Source organism: Mytilus trossulus, chromosome 1, assembly GCF_036588685.1.
Source record: "Mytilus trossulus isolate FHL-02 chromosome 1, PNRI_Mtr1.1.1.hap1, whole genome shotgun sequence".
Taxonomy (NCBI): Eukaryota; Metazoa; Mollusca; class Bivalvia; order Mytilida; family Mytilidae; genus Mytilus; species Mytilus trossulus.
In genome coordinates, this window is record NC_086373.1 from 112,383,238 (window position 1) to 112,404,165 (window position 20,928).

A 20,928-nucleotide genomic window follows, 5' to 3' on the forward strand; every position below is an offset into this window, starting at 1 on the left:
AGCCTTATTTGTATTTTGTTTGTTATTCAATTATTGATCATACAGTTGTTAAAAATTGTTATACATTTTGTCATGTTGGTCCTTTTATTAAAGCTTACTAAATGGTCAGGTATGAACTTTTTAGTAGTTGTAGGCCTTCAATGCCCTATATTCACCTACAGCCATGTTATTTGGTATCTGGTGGGTAGCTGTCTCATTGGCAATCATACCACATTTGCCTACTTAAATTTTTTGACAAATTACTTTACATTTCAACAACATCAATTTTGACCACTATAATCTTATGACGTTAATGGAGCTTCTCTCTCTTTTACCTCATCTGAGCCTGTTTTGTTTCTGTCTGAGCTTTACTGATGTCATTCTTGGCAGCTAAAACACAATAAGTAGACACACAAGTTAACATTTCTTTCCAATTACATTGAAGGTAAATAAAATAACCACAGCATTCATATGTCAAAATATTTTCCTTTATTCAATCATCTAGTCTTGCTGTTAATTGTCATGGTTTGTAATTGTGTAATGTTAATTGTCATGGTTTGTAATTGTGTAATGTTAATTGTCATGGTTTGTAATTGTGTAATGTTAATTGTCATGGTTAGTAATTGTGTAATATTAATTGTCATGGTTAATAATTGTGTAATGTTAATTGCCCTGGTTTGTAGTTGTGTAATGTTAATTGTCATGGTTAGTAATTGTGTAATGTTAATTGTCATGGTTAGTAATTGGGTAATGTTAATTGTCATAGTTAATAATTGTGTAATGTTAATTGTCATGGTTTGTAATTGTGTAATGTTGATTGTCATGGTTTGAAATTGTGTAATGTTTATTGTCATAGTTTATATTGTTTAATGTTGATAAGAAGAATTCAGACTTTGTGAATTACAGATCAATTGAAACTGGTCTTTTGTAGGGTAAAAATCTAAAATCTTAGCCAAACAGAAAACATGCAAAAAAGAGTTCCCAAAAAAATGATGGGATCTGAGTGGTAGGGCTACTTACTTAATAACTGATCATTGAGTGTTGCATCTTCCCCATCTGTATTACTAGACAGACCTGCACTGACAGCCTGGAATCTATTTTGAGCTGCAGTGTAAGCCTCCTGGTCTTCATTACTCTGGGCTTGTAGTTTTTCCAAATCTTTGGCCACTTTGTCTATTTCTTTTTGTTTAGACTCTAAAGTTTTCTTATCCTAAAAGAAAAAGTAAACCTTTTTTTAATCATCAATTTAATAAAGCTTATACTCTTGACACATACATTGGCATAGGTTTTAACTTTCACGATTTGTTATACCACTTGAATTAAATTGTCAGTATAAGATTATGAAGCCTTTAATTCATTTCTTAATTTGGTGTATTATCAATATAGGTGTGATTGAACAGTACATTACAGGATAAAGTGGGCCTAGCATTCTCTTCTATAAAATAATGGAAATTGGTCTCTTCCACTCATGCTGGAGGTGTCAAGGTCATTTAAGAACTGTATGTTGACTGTTTAACAAGATCTTTCCTTACATTATCTGACTGTTTTACAGATTAAAACTTACATTATCTGACTGTTTAACAAGATCTTTCCTTTTTTTCTGTTCTGCTTTAAGACCTTCCTTCTTATTGTCGACAGCACTTTGGGCGAGGGCCTCTACTTTCTGTTTCTCACTTAGATTATGTTCTAACTTCTGTAATACACTTCCTGATTCTTCGTCTCGTTTCTTCTCCAGTCGTGTTAGTATCTGGCTTATTTCTTTTATTTGGTCATTCATCTAGTATAGAGTTAAAAATTTGTTAATGCACATTAATGATAACACATTTTCAACCAATGCTGTTGTTTGGCAGAGTGGTTAAATTTTACATGGCACTGCCAAAAACCTGGCAGAGTGGTTAAATTTCATATGGCACTGCCAAAAAACCTGGCAGAGTGGTTAAATTTCATATGGCACTGCCAAAAACCTGGCAGAGTGGTTAAATTTCATATGACACTGCCAAAAACCTGGCAGAGTGGTTAAATTTCATATGGCACTGCCAAAAACAGGACAGAGTGGTTAAATTTCATATGGCACTGCCAACAACATGGCAGAGTGGTTAAATTTCATATGGCACTGCCAAAACTAAGCGGAGTGGTTAAATTTCATATGGCACTGCCAAAACTAAGCAGAGTGGTTAAATTTCATATGGCACTGCCAAAAACCTTCTTTTTTTTTAAACAAAGACTGTAGTTAAGAATGTGACTTTTATATCGATTACACCCTTATTGAATTAGTTCATGATCATTGTACTAGAAAGCTACTATTAATCTCACTTTACCTTATTGTGATTTAAAACTTAAATGAACCATTTGACCTCTACTATTTCAATGATCTAGCTTTACCTAACATTGACTGTTTTTACTTTAATGATCTATCTTTATGTACAAACCTCAACCATTTTTAAAAAAATGATCTTATTTATTTTAAAATGATCTAGCTGTGATAGAAATTGACCATTTCAACTTGTCCCAATCTATATCTCACCTCGACCATTTTAACTTTAGTATTCTCTATTGTTTCCTGCATCTCTAACAAATCGTCAGCTGATTTCTTTTTTCTTTCCTGGATAAAAAGTAAAGTTATTTAAAATTTAATTGATACTGACAGACCTAATAGCCACAATAACTGAAGTTAAGCTAATTAAATGGAAGGTACATTAATTAAAAATTTGAATATGATACTAATAAGTAAAATCACAAAAATAATAAGGGAGTTACATGGAACTCAACTTTGTGTGAGAGACAATTACCTTTTCTACAGTGAAAACTATATAAAACTTGAATAGATGTTAAAGTATAAATACCTCAGCACACACATATTGGAAAGCTATATATAACTTGTTAAGGTGTTCCAGTTCTCTGATAATTTTCTGATATTCTAGATATGATGATCTCTCCTCTTTTAGTTTGGTCATTGTTGGTGTTATGTCTTCTTTAACAACCTATGATATAATTACAGTTGTATCAACATTGGATAGGCTCAAAATTCTTACATTATAGAAATCAAAGCGCGAAAGCGCTGTAAAGGCAGTTAATTACAGGTTGTGTGTATTTCTAGTCCAGTTATACCATTATCTTCCATAGAACAGAGGTGGTTTGTAGAATTTAAGATTCAGAGTTCTTTTGTACCTAGTTCACCTATATCTATAGTCTATGTTTACAGTATATTTTCTGTGCCTCCCATGAAATGCATTTTTAGCCATGGCCTTGTCAGTTTGCTTTAAATTTATGAGTTTGACTGTCCCTTTGGTGTCATTGTCCCTCTTCTTTAGACATATAAGAACTTTTCCTTTTCAATATAAATAGACTATTTTTAATTATTGATTGTATACGCATATTCTATGACTCCCATAAAAAATAGTTCACAAAGATTGACTAGTCTCTGTACTGTGTTTATAGCAAGAACACCAAGTAACATAATGGTAAATGTACATAGTAACATGTCAACTTTTTTGATGACCATACCTGGCAACTGTCAGTATTTGCAGAGTATTTCCCCCATCGAGCTCAAGGCTCCCAAATGGAAATTTTGTAAGAGCAATTTTGTCGACTATTTTAAAGAAAACAATTAATTCAACAATGGCTATGAGCTTGTTAATGCACAAAGAAGCCAAAAACCACATTAGAATATATTTGAAGGGAATCCATGACAAATCGCCCCACTTTAAAAACAAGAGTGCACACACTGAAATGTCTCGCCTTCTTTACTAATCATTGATATTATGTTGATAATCCTAATTATAAAGCTTTATTAGAGATTTCCAATAAAATGACATTACTCGACATAACCGACCTAACTCAACGTATGTCGTCCTACTGCATTGAAGCATGACGGAGGGGAGCATACACTGCATGCATGTTTTGCACTTTGAACACGCATTGTTGCTGGAATATGCCTTCAGTAAAATTCAACCCCAACTATTTTTGTTTACTCTTTAAATATTTTGTCATTAAACTTTGAATGATTTTATTGACATAAATACTATAATGGAACAAGTAAATTAGCAACTTGTAATCAAACACACCCATCATTTCTTGTCATTTCACTTGACCCATATTTTAGTTCTTCTCACATTATGAATTTTAAAAACTACCAAGACGACATTTAGCATACTAATATTAAAATAAAGAATTCCGAAGCGAGATGGTTGCCTCTTTATTGTTTTATAAAGACTTAACGTTTAAAGTAAATTCCAACACACCCGAATGTAAAAGGTGTACTCGACTTTTAAAACAAAATAATATTTTTCTATAATTTAATTGGAGATAATTTGATGTGGGCAGAAATTCATATCAATGATATATTTTTCAAAAGTAATTTCTCGTCTTTACCTATACCAAATTATGGGGCGTGGCTTTTGTTTAAGTATACCTAAACTTGCATCCGAGGATACAGGGGTAGTGGACGTACTCCCCCTTTTCGATCGCTAAATAAGTTTTAAAATCTCATGTTTTTAACAATATCGTTTTAGCGTATACTTGTCCAAATTGTTTTATGCATCGCTTCGCTCGTCAGTCACCCTCTTTCAAATATCTTGGATCCGGCCATAATCACGAACTGTATTGCACGAAAAAAACCGTAAATGATTGTCGTTTGACTTTGATAAATACTTTAAAAAAAAAACAATGTCTGAACATAAGGCATCTCGTATGTGATTTAAAAATTTAAGACTACGAACTGAATTAGTCTTTTTTCCGTGATTTAGTATATATAAAAAAGAAGATGTGGTATGACTGCCAATGAGACAACTACCCACAAAAGACCAAAACGACACAAACATTAACAACTATAGGTCACCGTACGGCCTTCAACAATAAGCAAACCCCATACCGATCACTGAATACAAAAATGTGATACTGACGTCTAATCTAATGGACACATGGGCACTACTTAAAATCTGCTATACAATTATGACCACTAATGGTCCTACAGATACTCTGTAATTTTGACATGACAAAAGGTCTCGCTTTTCTAGATTGTCTATGAATTTTTTATTCTTAATTTGTGATATATACAAAAATCAAGGTGTAGTATGATTTTCAATGAGACAACTTTTCACAAGAGAACAAATGACACAGAAATTTTAAAAACTATAGTCCAACGAAGGGGTTTCAACAATGAGCAAAGCCCATACAGCATAGTCAGCTATAAGAGGCTTCAAAATGACAAATGTAAAACAACAAAAACTAACAGGCAAATTAATCTTTAAAAAAAATCAACGAAAACACAACAACAAACGATAAGCACTGAATTAAAATTTTCTGACTTAGAACAGTCACATGCGTACTAGGACAATGGTGTAACAGTACTAAATCAATATTATAAACGGGATAATTATTCTTTATTTATTAGTTGTAGTTATTTTAAAGATAGTGTTCAGCAGCTGTGGATACTATCATTTCGGTACATGGAGCTTACTAGTATTTGGAAGTACTAGAAATGGCTAGCTGTTATTATGCTTCGTTTCAGTCTCACGAGTCAATCCCTATCTATCTGTTTTAATTGTGATCATGATCATTTGATAAACATACTTCTATGATTGGCTATAACTTGGATATTTATAAAAACTATGTATCATAGATATGCATGCGTAAAATAATTTCTCGACATAAACCGGCTGAAATATAAAACAAGAATTAAACCTCACGTTATACTTACGACGAAGAAGCCTCAAGCTATATACAATACATGTACTTACGACGAAGATTATGCCTCAAGCTATAGCACTTATGATGATGATGATACTGATGTGTCTAATATCCAGCGACAAATATTACATATATATTGAGGATGATGAAAATTAATTATAATGATAAATACATATACCTTTTTAGGCATGCCCGACAATTAAGAGTAGCATTTTCATATGCTAGCTAACAAATGAGCGTAACCACTATAAAGAAACACTTGTCTTTCTACGAGTAAACCAATACCTGCTCTTGCTCGTGAACGCATCATGCTTGGTGGAGAAGCCAAAAAATGCAGTCTTAAAGTCATTCGATCAGGGGGTCCAACAGAATAATTGAATTTGTATTGCTTGCTACCAGTCAATCCCATATACAGATATAATAATTATGAATATAAAATGGTTTTTTTCTTCAGTCGTGTAACACCTTCACTGGTGATCCTGCATAGTTTTATAAATATATATATACCTCCAATGCGAGACAAAAGTTGAAACTTAAAATTTTCGCTAACTTAATCAATATACGCGATAGCTTTAGAATCTACTTCTAATTGAAATAATACGAGTAAAAGAAAATTCCCGTAAAGACTGAAGTGACATTATAGTTGTCTCAAAAATGTAACAGCTATGTAAATTGACATTGTCATCCACTTTTAATTAGAAATACTTGGGGACAGGATATTTTTAGCAAATTACAGGCTATACTAAGTTGATAGTTTACTATCCACAGTGGTTAATGCAGGTTATTAGTCATCAATTGATAATCAAGTACACCTTCTAAATTACAATCTAACGAATTGGTGTACACATTTATTTACACACATTACTATCAACTACATTTTTCCTTTTATAATGTTAGTTGACTTTCATTTGAAAGAAAAGAATATGTCAACTACTAAAATTTAAAGAAGTACATGCCCTGTATTGTTTTTTTTTAAATATTCTTACCGTTGACGTACGTTTTCCCTGCTGAATTTGTTTTTAGAAGATTGTAAATTGAGGAGATTAAGTGCAGAGGGAGAGAACGTTTGAAATGATACTAATAAAGTATGATGCAATCCCAGTTTTAAAATTTAACTGAGACACGTTCTAATTAACAATTTGAGCTCATTTTTTTTCTGAAATTACGACAAAATCTATATAAATTAATACCCACGGAAATTAAATATTATAAAACATAAAAAATCAAAAAGAAGAATCTATCTAATAACGACAAACAAAATCAATACAATTAAAATATCAAATAATAGGTTCATTAAATTTTGCAAATTTTTCTGAAAATCAAAGTCATTGTCAAAACCATGAAGGACAACTCCAATGAATCGTATGATAGGTAAAGATACGTATATATACGTGGTCTTATGACAGTGAATTTTAAGCGGGAATATCAATAATCACGTGATATATAGAAATCATGATTTCTTTCGGTTTTTCAGCATCTTAGAAATATTTGATATTGATAACATTTATTATGAATGGGTTTCATAGTTTAGGATTACTTAGTTAAAACTTGATTAACGCATTTAACAAAATTAATTGGTTAGCAATAACCGGTCCCGTTACGTGCATACGTCGAGTTAGGTACGTATGTCATTTTATTGGAAATCTCTATTACAACTGTCACATAATCTTAACATAAACCAAGAAAACTAAACATTGACAATTGAACCATGAAAATGAGGTCAAGGTCAGATAAACCATGCCAGGTAGGCATGTACAGCTAACAATTCTTCCATACAACAAATAAAATTGACTTATTGCTTATAGTTTAAGAAAAACAGACCAAAAACACAAAAGCTTAACACTGAGCAATGAATTGTAAAAAATGAGATCAAGGTCAAATAAAACCTGCGCGACTGACATGTAGATCATGAAATATTTCCATACACCAAATATAGTTGACCTATTGCATATAGTATTAGAAAAAAAGGCCAAAACTCAAAAACTTAACTTTGACCACTGAACCATGAAAATGAGGTCAAGGTCATATGACACCTGCCAGGTAGACCTGTACACCTTACAACCATTCTATACACAAAATATAGAAGACCTATGGCAAACAGTATAAGAAAAACAGACCAAAACACAAAACTTAACTATAACCACTAAACCATGAAAATGAGGTCAAGGTCAGATGACACCTGCCAGTTGGACATGTACACCTTACAATGCTTCCATTCACCGAATTTACTAGACCTATTGCTTATAGTATCTCAGATATGGACTTGACCACCAAAACTTAACCTTGTTCGCTGATCCATGAAATGAGGTCGAGGTCAAGTGAAAACTGTCTGACGGGCAAGAGGACCTTGCAAGGTACGCACATACCAAATATAGTTATCCTATTACTTATAATGAGAGAGAATTTAACATTACAAAAATTTTAACTTTTTTTTCAAGTAGTCACTGAACCATGAAAATGAGGTCAAGGACATTGGACATGTGACTGACGGAAACTTCGTAACATGAGGCAACCATATACAAAGTATGAAGCATCCAGGTCTCCCACCTTCTAAAATATAAAGCTTTTAAGAACTGAGCTAACATCGCCGCCGCCCCCGGATCACTATCCCTATGTCGAGCTTTCTGCGACAAAAGTTGCAGACTCGACAAAAAAACTGCCCCAACCTGGATTACCAAATCGCCCCAACTTGTGAACCGTGTTAAATCCCGTTAATATTACTCCTGCCAACTGGTCCCACCTAATGGAAATCGGTGAAATCTAGATAAATATATTATTAACCAGGATGAATTTAGTAATGCCAACTCACCCCACTTATGGAAAAAGATGTTATCCCATCGAATATAAGTTCAATTCCATATATTGCATTATGATACATTTAACAGGTTTCTTTTCAATTGTTATGCAAATAACTAAGCTTCAAAACTTAGTTATTCTTCAACAATCAGGGTTTTTTTAGAATTATAATTTCAGTATATCAATAATAGTAAGTAAATTAATTTTCGGTTTGTTTGTATTCTGTGTACATTAGTTTTCATTTAAGTGGTGCGAGTTTTTATTTTTAATTATATATATATTATTAATCTAAATATTACCGTTTTTTTATAAGTAGGGCGAGTTGGCAGGAGTAATATTAAACATGATTTAACCAATTTCACATGTGGGGCGATTTGATAAATCAGTTTGTGGCGGTTTTTTAAAAAGTGGGGCGATTAGCCAGTGGGGCGACTTGTCCTGCTTCCATTTGAAGCCCCCCTTGAAGGTTTTGTATGACTATATTAACCATCTTTCATGTAAAACCCCCATGTGCATTTTGAAAAGTTGGCAGATATGTTTCTAACTCCAGGCAAAATCTACTGGTATGAATGAAAAGAAATATATATTTATTGATAAAAAAAAAAAAATTTGGTATACAACTCTATAAACAGGTATAAAAAAAAACACAGCTGTGTCATAACTTGTGAAATCTGTGCTGAAAACACAGACATTGATGGTATTTGAGTAATTCCATATGTGAAGCTCAACATAAGCTCGTCAGTTGGTGGTGGACAGTTATAGTTCCTTTCTGCGGGCTAGGATGAATGACTTTTCAGGAAAACCAATTTCACAAATCAAAACTTTCCTCTAGATTTCTCCTACAATATTCATCCAGTTTAGTTCTTTTGTTTTAATTGGACACCGTCCTGATTTTTAATTTTGCAAACCATTCAGTCTCTTGCTTGCAAATGGTGCACGAAATTAGGATGGGTATGGCAGTAGACAAGTCTCTTTAAAGTGGGTTTGTGCCCTGAAAAAAAGTTTTATAACTTTTTTTTTTTTAAACTTGTGCAACACACATACCTAAATAACTATAATATAGAAGAGAGCAGCATTCGTGTCAATGTTTTGTTCCTGTTTACATTGTCATTGATATTTTTTTCAGAAAGCCTGAGGCATAGCTCATGAATTCCTGTCATTACATCCTAAATTAACATAATTACTGCTAGAATAATTATCAGTATGATATACGTACACTATCATTGTACAGACCAAGTCTTCAGTATATATAATTGTTGCATTCATTCACTCCTGTGTTCAGTCGTTCAAAAATATTTAAACATCAACAAATGAACTTTAATAAGGACAAGAAAACACTAGAAAAGATACGTACATACAACCCGTGTTTAAGTGTATTTGAGAGAAATATATCGGGTTAAACGATTTATAAAGGAGAAATATATCTGGTTAAACGATGTATAAAGGAGGAAAAATTGTAGATATTGCATTACGATGCTTTCTACCTAATAGCACGTGGATATGTTTACATATTTAGACTTGACCCAGTATGACCCGTACCTTGTGGGTCACCGCCGTCGACTAGACTACAGTCGTGTATAAGACAATAAAAAGCTTAAGCCTGTACTATTTGTGTGAAGTAAATGTGTTTGTTCTGTACATTTAAATTGTTTTACCTGATAGCAAGGACGTATATCTATCCGTTTCCTTCTCAATTCACTTTGTCAAATTCTTCGAGCTTCATCAAAACATACGTATTACTGCGCCGGAAGTGAGAAAAATATGAGAAATCCTCGTAAAATAATGCTATTTTCAATTTTGTGGAATCCATTTTGTTATATTTATTATACAAAGATAAAAAAAGTTACGATTAATTATGAATTTGCATATCATTATACGGAACGTTTATAGACTATTTTTTCCATAGCTGTAAAACGGTCATTTTGGCGGGAAATCATGTACACATACACACGTAGATTGGCTGGTACCCGATCGTAATGTTACACATCACATACACAAAAAGCTAATACCCGGAACGTAGTACCGGGAACCAGGATAATACGTAGACAGCATACATAACTAATACCGAAATTGAAAACGCTTTACAGTTTCTCGTTCATAAACCGAATTCCGCTTTGAATTATAGAATATGCAATATTAATCATGTTCAGTCGACTTTTCAAAACTAATTAAAGAATCTTTAGATGTCAGATAACACTCGAAATTGACCCGACCTCTTTCCGCACGGAATACACATAATGATAGTTTGTAGTCAGGTTGACTGCTTATAATGCAAAATACACACTCATAACAAGTTCTATAAAACAAACAAAACACACTGATCGTTTCTTTAGTCCCCAATGTAAATGAAAGAAATAAAAACCATATCATACCATAAAAAGAAGAGGAGAAATTCGAACATTTCCGGATCTATTTCTGGCCAAAAGACCCCCTGCAAAGATTGCGTATGAAAAGATGAACCTCATGACTTAAAAGTCAGGCCTTAAAGCACTGCCTTTAAAAAATGGGCAATGCACTTCATAAAGAAATTTCATCCAATGAAGGAACATTATACTCAAGTCAAACACCTTCTAAAATGTATGCAAATACACACTGTTCAATGCATTTCATGTAATACAATGGAAAATAGTTTTTCTTATCTGTAATATTAGTTTACACACAAGATGTGTAATAGTAATCGTTAATCATCTCTCCTGGAAGGAGATATTATGTTAAACAAAAATAGTATGTAAATATAATCTTTTCAAGATGTGCATTTAAGAGAATTCACCAAATTTTTAAAAATAGTTCATAGCATTTTATAAGGATTTCTTCAAAGCCTATTCACCTTCTTGTCAGTTAATTGTTTCATCAAAATAGGATGTAGATTGGATCAAGGACAAGTTGGCAAAACTAAACTATATAGTTTTTATGAGTGTTTCATACACCCAAAGTAATCTGATTTGATACTTATGTATCATGTGCTATTTAATAACTTACTGTATCAATCTCACGAAGTTTAGCATCTTTCTTTTCTATTGTTTTTTGTGCAGCTTCTTTTTTACTTTCATATAATCTGGTACCTGCAGCCTCTTCTATCATGGACAATATCTACAAAGGTAAACAGGGATATAGTCAAAAGTTATACAAAGGACAATCGGTTTGAAAGTTTCAAAGAACTTTTTTTTTGCTCATACAGCTTTAACATGGTAGTGTTGAGAAATGTGGACATTAGCATGCTTACAAGGTGAACATAGTTTATAGTTAACAAATAACAAACAAGCATGCTTTATCAATCATCAAGACAATACTTATATAGGGCAGCATATATCATGTGTATATATCTTATTTGTATTTTGTTCATTGTTTTAACATCAATCAGGCTGTTAAATTACTAATTTCCTGGTCTTTTTATACTGTAACTGACTATGCAGTATGGGTTTTGCTTATAAGTTCTTTAAGGTCTTACAGTGACCTATCGTTGTTAACTTTGATTTTATTTGGTCCCTGGTAGAGAATTGTCTCATTGGTAATATACCAATCTTTTAATTTTATATTACCTCTGGAGGCTTCATGTTGAGTACTTTAGTGATTCTGCCCTGCATGATAAGGAAATGAGGATTGTTTACATTCAGTTGGACAGATCTGAACAGATCCTGTACTCTGGTGTTGTTAGCATTACTACCATTGATCAGGTATTTATTCCTCCCTCCAATAACCACCTGAAATAATACAACATTGTAAGTGTATCTACTGTACTATAGGATTAACAGAATATGTGTCTTATCACATATGACAAGTTTAAAAGCTTCCATTATTTCTTTTATTCTCTCTATTCTCTATCAAATATATTTTATCTATTATCATACATTTTTTGTAGCATCTTATATCAATGTTACCTAAAGTATATTTCAAAATCTACAGAAATTCTCGACAAACAATTGCTTAATGTGTATACCTGTGTTGCCCCAAACCAAAAGAAATGCAAGCCAATGATCTCAAAATGTTCAATTTTCTTTTGTGTTGATAGTGATTTTGTCACTTTTTTTGTATTGTGCAATAATCTCTCCTATGATAGCCTGTGCATCCCTAGGGAATACACAAGAGATGATTTGATTCCTGTTCAATAATTCATGTTTTACCTGTCTAGTAATGGTTATCTCGTCATACTGTTCATATCCCAATGGACTTTGCTTTTTATCCATGTTGTCAAATGTAATACTGACAGTGGCTTTAGTGACACCAGCTTGACCATTTTTGTATACAAGTTCCTGTAGATTTGTTGCTCTAACCTAAAATAACAAATATTGGAAAAATTGGTATATTATATTTTGACAAATGTACAAATACATGTAGTGCCTGTACAAATCATAATTTGTACAAAAAGGACAAAAAATCTATTATAACTTTAACAATAATTTATTGGATGCTGATGGAAAAGATATTGATACAGACTAAAGCACCAACAAGGAAAGGAACATACGAAGATATAATTGGAGCATATTTTTCTGGAGTTCAGAGCGATTTCAAGATTCACTATGACCAGAACACAGCAGAAGAAACCTGAACCTGACAAAACGTTCGCCCTAGTAACATCTTCACACTGGGTCCGTTTGCCCTGAGTTCATTCGCCCTAAGAGTCCATTCGCCCTACTAAAAAATATTAATATTCAGGGCATTGAAGTTGAATAAACTTAATCAAATATATTTCTATGGTATATATTCTTGAAATTTATGGAAACATGGAAATATCTAAAAGTTTATGGCTTGTTAAGGATCATTAATTTATTGTTTTATGACAAAATAATTTGGATCACTGCTTATTGTGATACCTGTCTTTTGATGGATTAATAATATTATAAAAACAAATTTGTTTTGATAATATATTCAGCTTGAAATTAATTTAAAAAAAATGTACGAACTGTAAAAAAGATTTACAAGTTCATTCATTATAATACTCTGAGACTAGTCTAGGTTATACTGCATACATAAGTGAATGACTGAATACAATTATTTTGTTAACAAATCAGAGTTGGGGTAATTGTAATTGTTAATCAGCTGTAATTGATTACATTTTTTCAAGTAATCATTGTAATCATTAATCAGCCAAAAATCTGATTACATGTTATTTAATTTAATAAATTACTTTTCAAAATACCCTGTAATACTGATTACGTTATGATTACATTCTGATTACAATGAAAAAAATCTTACACTGTGTTTATGGTCAATAAAGGAAACTTTTTGTTATTCTTTTTCAATTTATATTGAACATGTTTAATAAGATAGTTTGGTTTACTTTTATTTTTGTAAAACATGACAATTGGTTTGTATACTTCAGTAAAAATAAACTGTTACAATCTTGAAAAGTCATCAATAGCCAAAGAAGAGACATATAATACAATTATATGTTTCTGGCCTTAGTCAAAGATATTGTACATATATTCACAATTTAAAGATGTGCATATATATATATTTGATAATAACTGTTATATTCAAGTAATACTTTCCTTTAACCTTTAATTATAATCTTTTGTTAATGTTGTGATTTTTGTCATCTTTGAATTGACAGGTAGGAAACCAATTAAGGTTTGTTTTTATTGCAATTACCAACTGAGTATAGCTGTAGGACAATATATATGGTAAAAGATAAATCAGACATGTGATTATTTATTCAATTAGTACAAAATTGTATGATTTTTTTTTTTTTTTTATAAATATATATATTTTATTATAGTGTCACATATTGATTGACAATATTTACAAATCACAGTATACAATAAAACAATCAATACCCAGTCATAAATTTGACTTATGAGACACTTAACACATGTTATATACATTATTAATATAGTTTAACGGTAAAATTCATAAAATTATCATCAAAAAAGTTAAAACGTGTTTATGCATTTAAAAGCATATATACTTGAGCAAAAAAATAAAATCCGAAATGAATATTGTTAAAAAAAGTATGGGAATAAGTTAAAAAGAATAAAATATATATTCTTAGTTTTAAAATTGTATGTATTTGGACTGGACATGTAAAATGCAATGATTTTTAGCACTTGTAATTTGTTTACAATTTGATTAAACTGGTACAATTTCATCCATATTTTAACTCCCATAAACTACACCTTGAAACAAATATAAATTAAAGTCTAGAATATGTCAGAAGACAAACAGCAAATGCTTTTTATAAAGCTATATTCTATTGAAGTCAAAATAATTCAGAGATTAATGGTGATAGAGTGCAATGGGTCGTAACCAGTGACACAATGTTCATGTATGTATGAAGTGAACTTTTGAGGTTTATTAAATTGATGAAGTTTGAAGTTATCATTTTATAATATAGCAAACACAATACTTTCTAAAAAATGCTATAGTTATATATTGAACATTTAGTCATTGAATTCACATCATGCAAAATGGTTTTTTTTTAATTCACTGTAATCAGATGTAATCATGATTACTTTGCCAATGTAATCATTAATTTAATCAGACACTCTCAGAAATGATGTAATCATTAATTTAATTTAATCGTACAAATGACAAAGTAATTGTTATTTAATCAATTACATTGAAAGTAATCGGACCCATCTCTGTAACAAATATCAATAAAGATAAATACATTGTATTCCAGTATTCTACTCCAATCAAAGGGAAAATGATGAAATTGATTGCGGCAATATAAATATTCCGTGAATTTTTCATCAAACTTAACATATTTTGATCAATTCCTTAAAATTATGCTACTAGACAACAATTAGAAAAAAATAAAAATCAGGGCGAATGGACCCTGGGCGAACAGGTACTAGAGCGAACATGAATCAGGGCGTACGGACCCAGATTCACAAATTAACCTCTGATCCTGCATCTAACAAATTAACATAACAAATACAGTAATACAATACTAAGAGAAGTAAAGTACAAAGAGGGCAAGATGAAAAAGCTGACAGAGTCGGAGATCAGTTGTGTCAGATAATATTGACCGTAAGGATCAGGATAAAAATTAATTCTATTAAAATCTATATGCACCAACACTGGCAACAGGTGTGATATACAGCCAAAAAATAGAGGATTGAAGATATCCACAGTAACCCTTGGTAACATCGTTTGAGCTTGTGTAAATTTAAATATTTGCTCAGTAATGAAAAGAAACAAACTTACATGAGAAAGGTTTGTGATTCCTAGTAAGAAGCAAATAGAATCCAGAATATTTGATTTTCCACTGCCATTTAACCCTGTTATAGCGTTAAAAAGGGGATCAAAACCGTTGATTTCTGTTCTTTGGGCATACGACTTAAAGCCGTCTACGACCATAGATTTAATATGCATTGTCAAAAGTTGTAAATGTTGTTTTTAAATCATTGGTCTGTTTTCATTTCAAACTGGCGCTCAAAAATAATATTGTATGCGCATGACTGAACGGAAGTAAGAAATTAATCATACGAATCAAAACAATTGACGGTTGTACTCGAGATACTATTTCCGGATAAAATATTTTCCAAGCGTGACCATTTTCGGTAATATGGAATTGAGCTGTTTGAGAATTCGGAATAATTCAATTATAAAATTGCATGGAAGTCATGATTTTATATTGAGGGTCTAGTGCCGGCTCTACCAGCCGCCTGTGACAATTTTTTCATACCAGCAAGACCTGCTAAACGAACAATAAAAGCCAAAACATATTCAAACTGTGAAACCAAGGATTTGTATAGTTATTTAAAAATTTAAAGAAATTCTAGTTAAATACAATTATTTCAAACTAAAAAAAGGATTTTAGAGATTTATCTAAATCCATATCATATTGAATATTCTATCATTAAATATACTATATTAACTTTTTAATTGAATTTTACACTTGTAATAGACTGTTAAATAAAAAATTGCTGGTACAAAATATTCAACAATATTACAAGACATAGATTCTATGAAGATTTATAGTGCTTTTTGTCAATCTGCTTATATGTTGACTTATGTTACATGTATTGTTTTCTGTGTTCCCTGTCTGTAAACAAATAATATATTATTCAAAATTTTCTTTTTTTTATGCTAAAAGTATGAGGATATACAAGTTTGGAGAAATTCCAAATAGGAGGATATTACAGCACACAAAACTATAGAAATATTGAAAAAGCATCCAAGTCCAAAGACTTAGTGATGAAACAATTTCAAAGTTTTATTTTTAGAGAAGAAAATATTGGTTCAAGCAGTTACACAAATAAATGAATTTCAAACAACTTCACAAGCAGGAATGTGATTTAGTTACCTGGAATATACCTTTCTGTTTAATTAGACTGATTGTTTTGAAAAGCATGCACTTTTGTTGTGATAACTTCTTGCACCTATTCCTCGAATGCCAACATAATTTTACAGGTAAATTGTAGGTAAATCAAAGGATGTTGGCATTCAAGGAATAAACCATAACTAACATATACGTCCTTGGCCCAACTGACTAGTATTATATACATGATATATTTAGTGGCACTGTTATGAGAGGATTAAAGCTGTCAAGGTTTTTCTTTACAAAATCTGTGTACATTTCGGTAGTAAAGTTGTGGCCGGTTGCCCCATGGTAAAAAAAATGAAAGAAAGATAAAAATGAGAAAAAGAAATTTGGGATTTAAAGTGAGAAAAGGGAATTTGACAATTCACATAATTCCATGTAAGCCCAAGTACGACTAATTTTAGCGTATTGCTGTAGTGTCTGGAACCTGGGTGTAAGATCAAAAACTAAAACTTGATAAGCTACAGTGATACTTCTTCTACCATATAGTGACCGCCTTCAACAAATTGAAGATTATGTCACAGGAGAAACTTACAACAAGACATAGATTGAAAAAATGTACAAGTTTTTTTAAAAATATGAAAAATTAAAAATATAAAATGTTTTGTATAATAAAGTAAGATGTTGTAATTAATATTGATGCTTTGAGATTGAAGATTTGAAAGAGTCTACTGAAGTGCAATTTACAATGTTATCTGGTAGTTTGTTCCAGTCGGTAATAGTTCTTGGAAAATATGATTCTTTTCTGTACTGTGTTTTGCAGGATGGAGTTTGGAAGCTGTTCAAATTAGAATGTCTTGTTTGTCTTTTTTGAGGAATAAATTTATTATTTTTAGGAATTGCAACCTTTTCGTGTTCAATTTTGTAAAGCATTACCAATCTGGAGTCTTTTCTTCTGTCAGAGAGACTGCGCCATTCAAGATGTTGTAACATGTTACCAACGCTTGAGGTGTTTCTGTATTTGTTGGTAACAAAACGGGCAGCCCTCCTTTGAACTTTTTCAATGCTATCTATGTCTTGTTGTAAGTATGGATCCTAAACAGAGCAGGCATACTCTAGTGATGGTCTTACTAGGGACTTATATGCTTGCTCTTTAATGGATGTTGAACTTATGTTCAGGTTCCTCCATAGAAAGCCTAGTGTGCTATTAGCTTTCTTGCATATGTTGTTGATACGCACATCCCATTTAAGGTTGGAACTGATGGTGACCCCCAGATATTTTGCTGTTGTTAGATGTTCTAATGAATGATTGTGTAATGTGTAGTTAAATGTGATTGGTTTTTTTATTTCTGGTGACTGAAATTACATTACAGTTATCTGGGTGGAATGCCATTTTCCAAGTAGTTTCCCACGATGCAAGTTTGTCTAGATCTTTTTGTAATGTTAATGCATCGGAGTTTGATTTTATTGCCAAATAAACTATTGTGTCGTCTGCAAATAAACGTACTGTAGATGTTAGACCAGTTGGAATGTCATTAATATAGTACAAGAAGAGACTTGGTCCAAGAACTGACCCCTGTGGAACCCCTGACTCAACTGCAACATACTCAGATTTTTTCCCCTCTAGAACTACTGCCTGTTTGCGATTGCTAAGAAAGTTTTGTATCCAGTAATTTAATTCCCCCTGTATCCCGTAATGATGAAGCTTATTAGTTAAAAAAGAATGTGAAACCTTATCGAATGCTTTAGAAAAATCCATGACCAAAATATCTGTTTGTTTACCGTTTTCCATGTTTATTGAGACATCGTCTATAAATTCCAGTAGTTGTGTTTCGCAGGATCGACCTCTGCGAAATCCACGATACACGACTCAGTCGCTTCGTATACGACAACTATGATTCTAAACCCAGTGTTACTAGCAATTTACTAGGCAAACAATCTTAAATGTCAACTACTTAGATATAAGAAGATGTGCAGTTGCGGATCCAGGAATTTTCATAAGTGGGGGTCCACTGACTGACCTAAGAGGGGCCCCGCTCCAGTCACGCTTCGGTGATTCCCTATATAAGCAACCAAATTTTTTTCAAAAAAGGGGGGCCGGGCCCCCTGCCCCCCCTAAATCCGCCTCTGATGTGGTATGAGTGCTATTGAAACAATTCGCCATCCAAGTCCCAATTTATAAAAGTAAACCAATAAAGGTCAAAGTACGACCTTCAACACGAAGCCCGTTGGTTCACACCGATTAGCAAACTATAAAGGACCCCAAAAACGACTGATACGGTGCTTTTTGTCCGCAATTTGCTTTTTGTCCGCTTTTGCTTTTTGTCCGATTATTTTGCTTTTTGTCCGATACTTTTGCTTTTTGTCCGTTGCTTTTTGTCCGTTTTGCTTTTTGTCCGATAATTTTGCTTTTTGTCCGATACTTTTGCTTTTTGTCCGTTGCTTTTTGTCCGTTTTGCTTTTTGTCCGATAATTTTGCTTTTTGTCCGACACTTTTGCTTTTTGTCCGTTGCCTTTTGTCCGTTTTGCTTTTTAGCTCACCTGGACCATAGGACTAAGTGAGCTTTTCTCATTTTCTCATTATTCGTCGTCGTCATTAATTTTTACAAAAATCTTCTCTTCTGAAACTACTGGCAAAATTAAAGCAAACATGACCAAAATCATCCTTAGGGTATCTAGTTTCAAAAAAGTATCCGATGACCCCGCCCAATAATTAAGATGGCCGCAATGTCTAAAAATAGAACATCGCATAAAATGTAGATTTTGGCTATATATCTGAAACAAAACCATAGAGACAATCTAACAAGGGATAAGAACATTTCGCCTCATAAAATAATGTGGACCAGTCAGAACTTTTCATGTGGGACAATATGAGCTCTTAATTTCAAAAACAGTTGGACAATCGGGAATAAGCCCTACAGACTTGAGCAATTCTAAAATAAACACTGTTGATGTATCTCTTTTAAATTTTCTATTAAAAATTGTTTTACATTTACGAATGCACTATATTGTATCTGCATCGTAAATATTAAACGCATTTATTTCGTGATAGAAATTCAGTAAATGCTAAAGTAACCATTTTATTACTTTTCCCCCTCTTTTCGAGTTTGTCAAACAAAAATAAACTACTTTGTTGAAAATGCTGTTGTGTTAACCAAAGTTTCCTTAATCTTATTACTTGAATAACCTCGAACTTCCTCGTCATTTGGATATAGTTGCTAAATAATTCCGAAATGTATGGATTAATACAGTTTATCTAAATAAATAGCTACACATGTATTACGTAAACTTTGTGATAGTGTTCCAAAAATGAAGTTTGTTTGTTTGTTATATTTGTAATATTTGTAAAGTTTAAGAAAAACAAAGTTGTTGGAAATATGACGAAAATATTACCAGACTTAAAACAGTTTTTTTTTAACTGAAATGTTGCAAAATATTTTGGAGCGACTGTCAATCGGCCATTCGCATATAAGTGCAAATGGTGACTATATATTATTAGCGGGAAGAAGAAACTGTGCGTTTAAGCAATAACGTGTCGTAAATGTGTGCACTTCCACATGTAGCAAACGCCGACACCATTTAACATAATGATAAAACTATTCAAACGAGAAAACCATTGATTTACAAAACACTATACGACAAACAAATACAGAAACAAACAACAACTATTGAATTAAAGATTGAAACTCCGTTCCTGACTTATTCGTATGATTATCATATATAATATTTAGCGCGGTTAAACATCAATTTAGGATTTCAATAATGAAACCATCACTCAAGGATTATTTGATTTGATAAATTTCTAAACTATTCTTAAGTTTCGAGCATATAAAAAAGAAGATGTGGTATGATTGCCAATGAGACAACTATCCACAAAAGACCAAAATGACACAAACATTAACAACTATAGGTCACCGTACGACCTTCAACAATGAGCAAAGCCCATACCGCATAGTCAGCTATAAAAGGCCCCGATAAGACAATGTAAAACAATTCAAACGAGAAAACTAACGGCCTTATTTAAGTAAAAAATGAACGAAAAACAAATATGTAACACATAAACAAACGACAACAACTGAACTACAGGCTCCGGACTTGGGACAGGCACAGATTTAAATTATGTGCCGGAGTTAAACATATTAGCGGGATCCCAACCCTCCCCCTAACCTGGGACAGTGGTATAACAGTACAACATAAGAACGAACTATAAAAATCAGTTGAAAAAGGCTTAACTCATCAGATAGACACATTTACAAGTG

General features: G+C 32.3%; 1 protein-coding gene across 4 annotated transcripts in view; it reads right to left on the minus strand.

Annotated features, from left to right (window-relative positions):
• The window catches only part of LOC134698126 (structural maintenance of chromosomes protein 2-like), a 36,230-nt gene extending 20,367 nt beyond the window's left edge, over nt 1-15,863 (minus strand). For all 4 annotated transcript variants that reach the window (XM_063560419.1, XM_063560427.1, XM_063560437.1 and 1 more), the window contains exons 1-9: nt 15,610-15,863; nt 12,585-12,734; nt 12,003-12,164; nt 11,443-11,553; nt 2,823-2,960; nt 2,504-2,581; nt 1,544-1,756; nt 1,000-1,189; nt 315-369 (exon numbers count right to left, since the gene is read on the minus strand). In XM_063560419.1, coding sequence (XP_063416489.1) covers nt 315-369; nt 1,000-1,189; nt 1,544-1,756; nt 2,504-2,581; nt 2,823-2,960; nt 11,443-11,553; nt 12,003-12,164; nt 12,585-12,734; nt 15,610-15,777 — 1,265 coding nt within the window. In that variant the 5' untranslated portion in view covers nt 15,778-15,863. The remainder of the gene's footprint in view (nt 1-314; nt 370-999; nt 1,190-1,543; nt 1,757-2,503; nt 2,582-2,822; nt 2,961-11,442; nt 11,554-12,002; nt 12,165-12,584; nt 12,735-15,609) is intronic.
• Between the last annotated feature and the right edge of the window lie 5,065 nt (nt 15,864-20,928).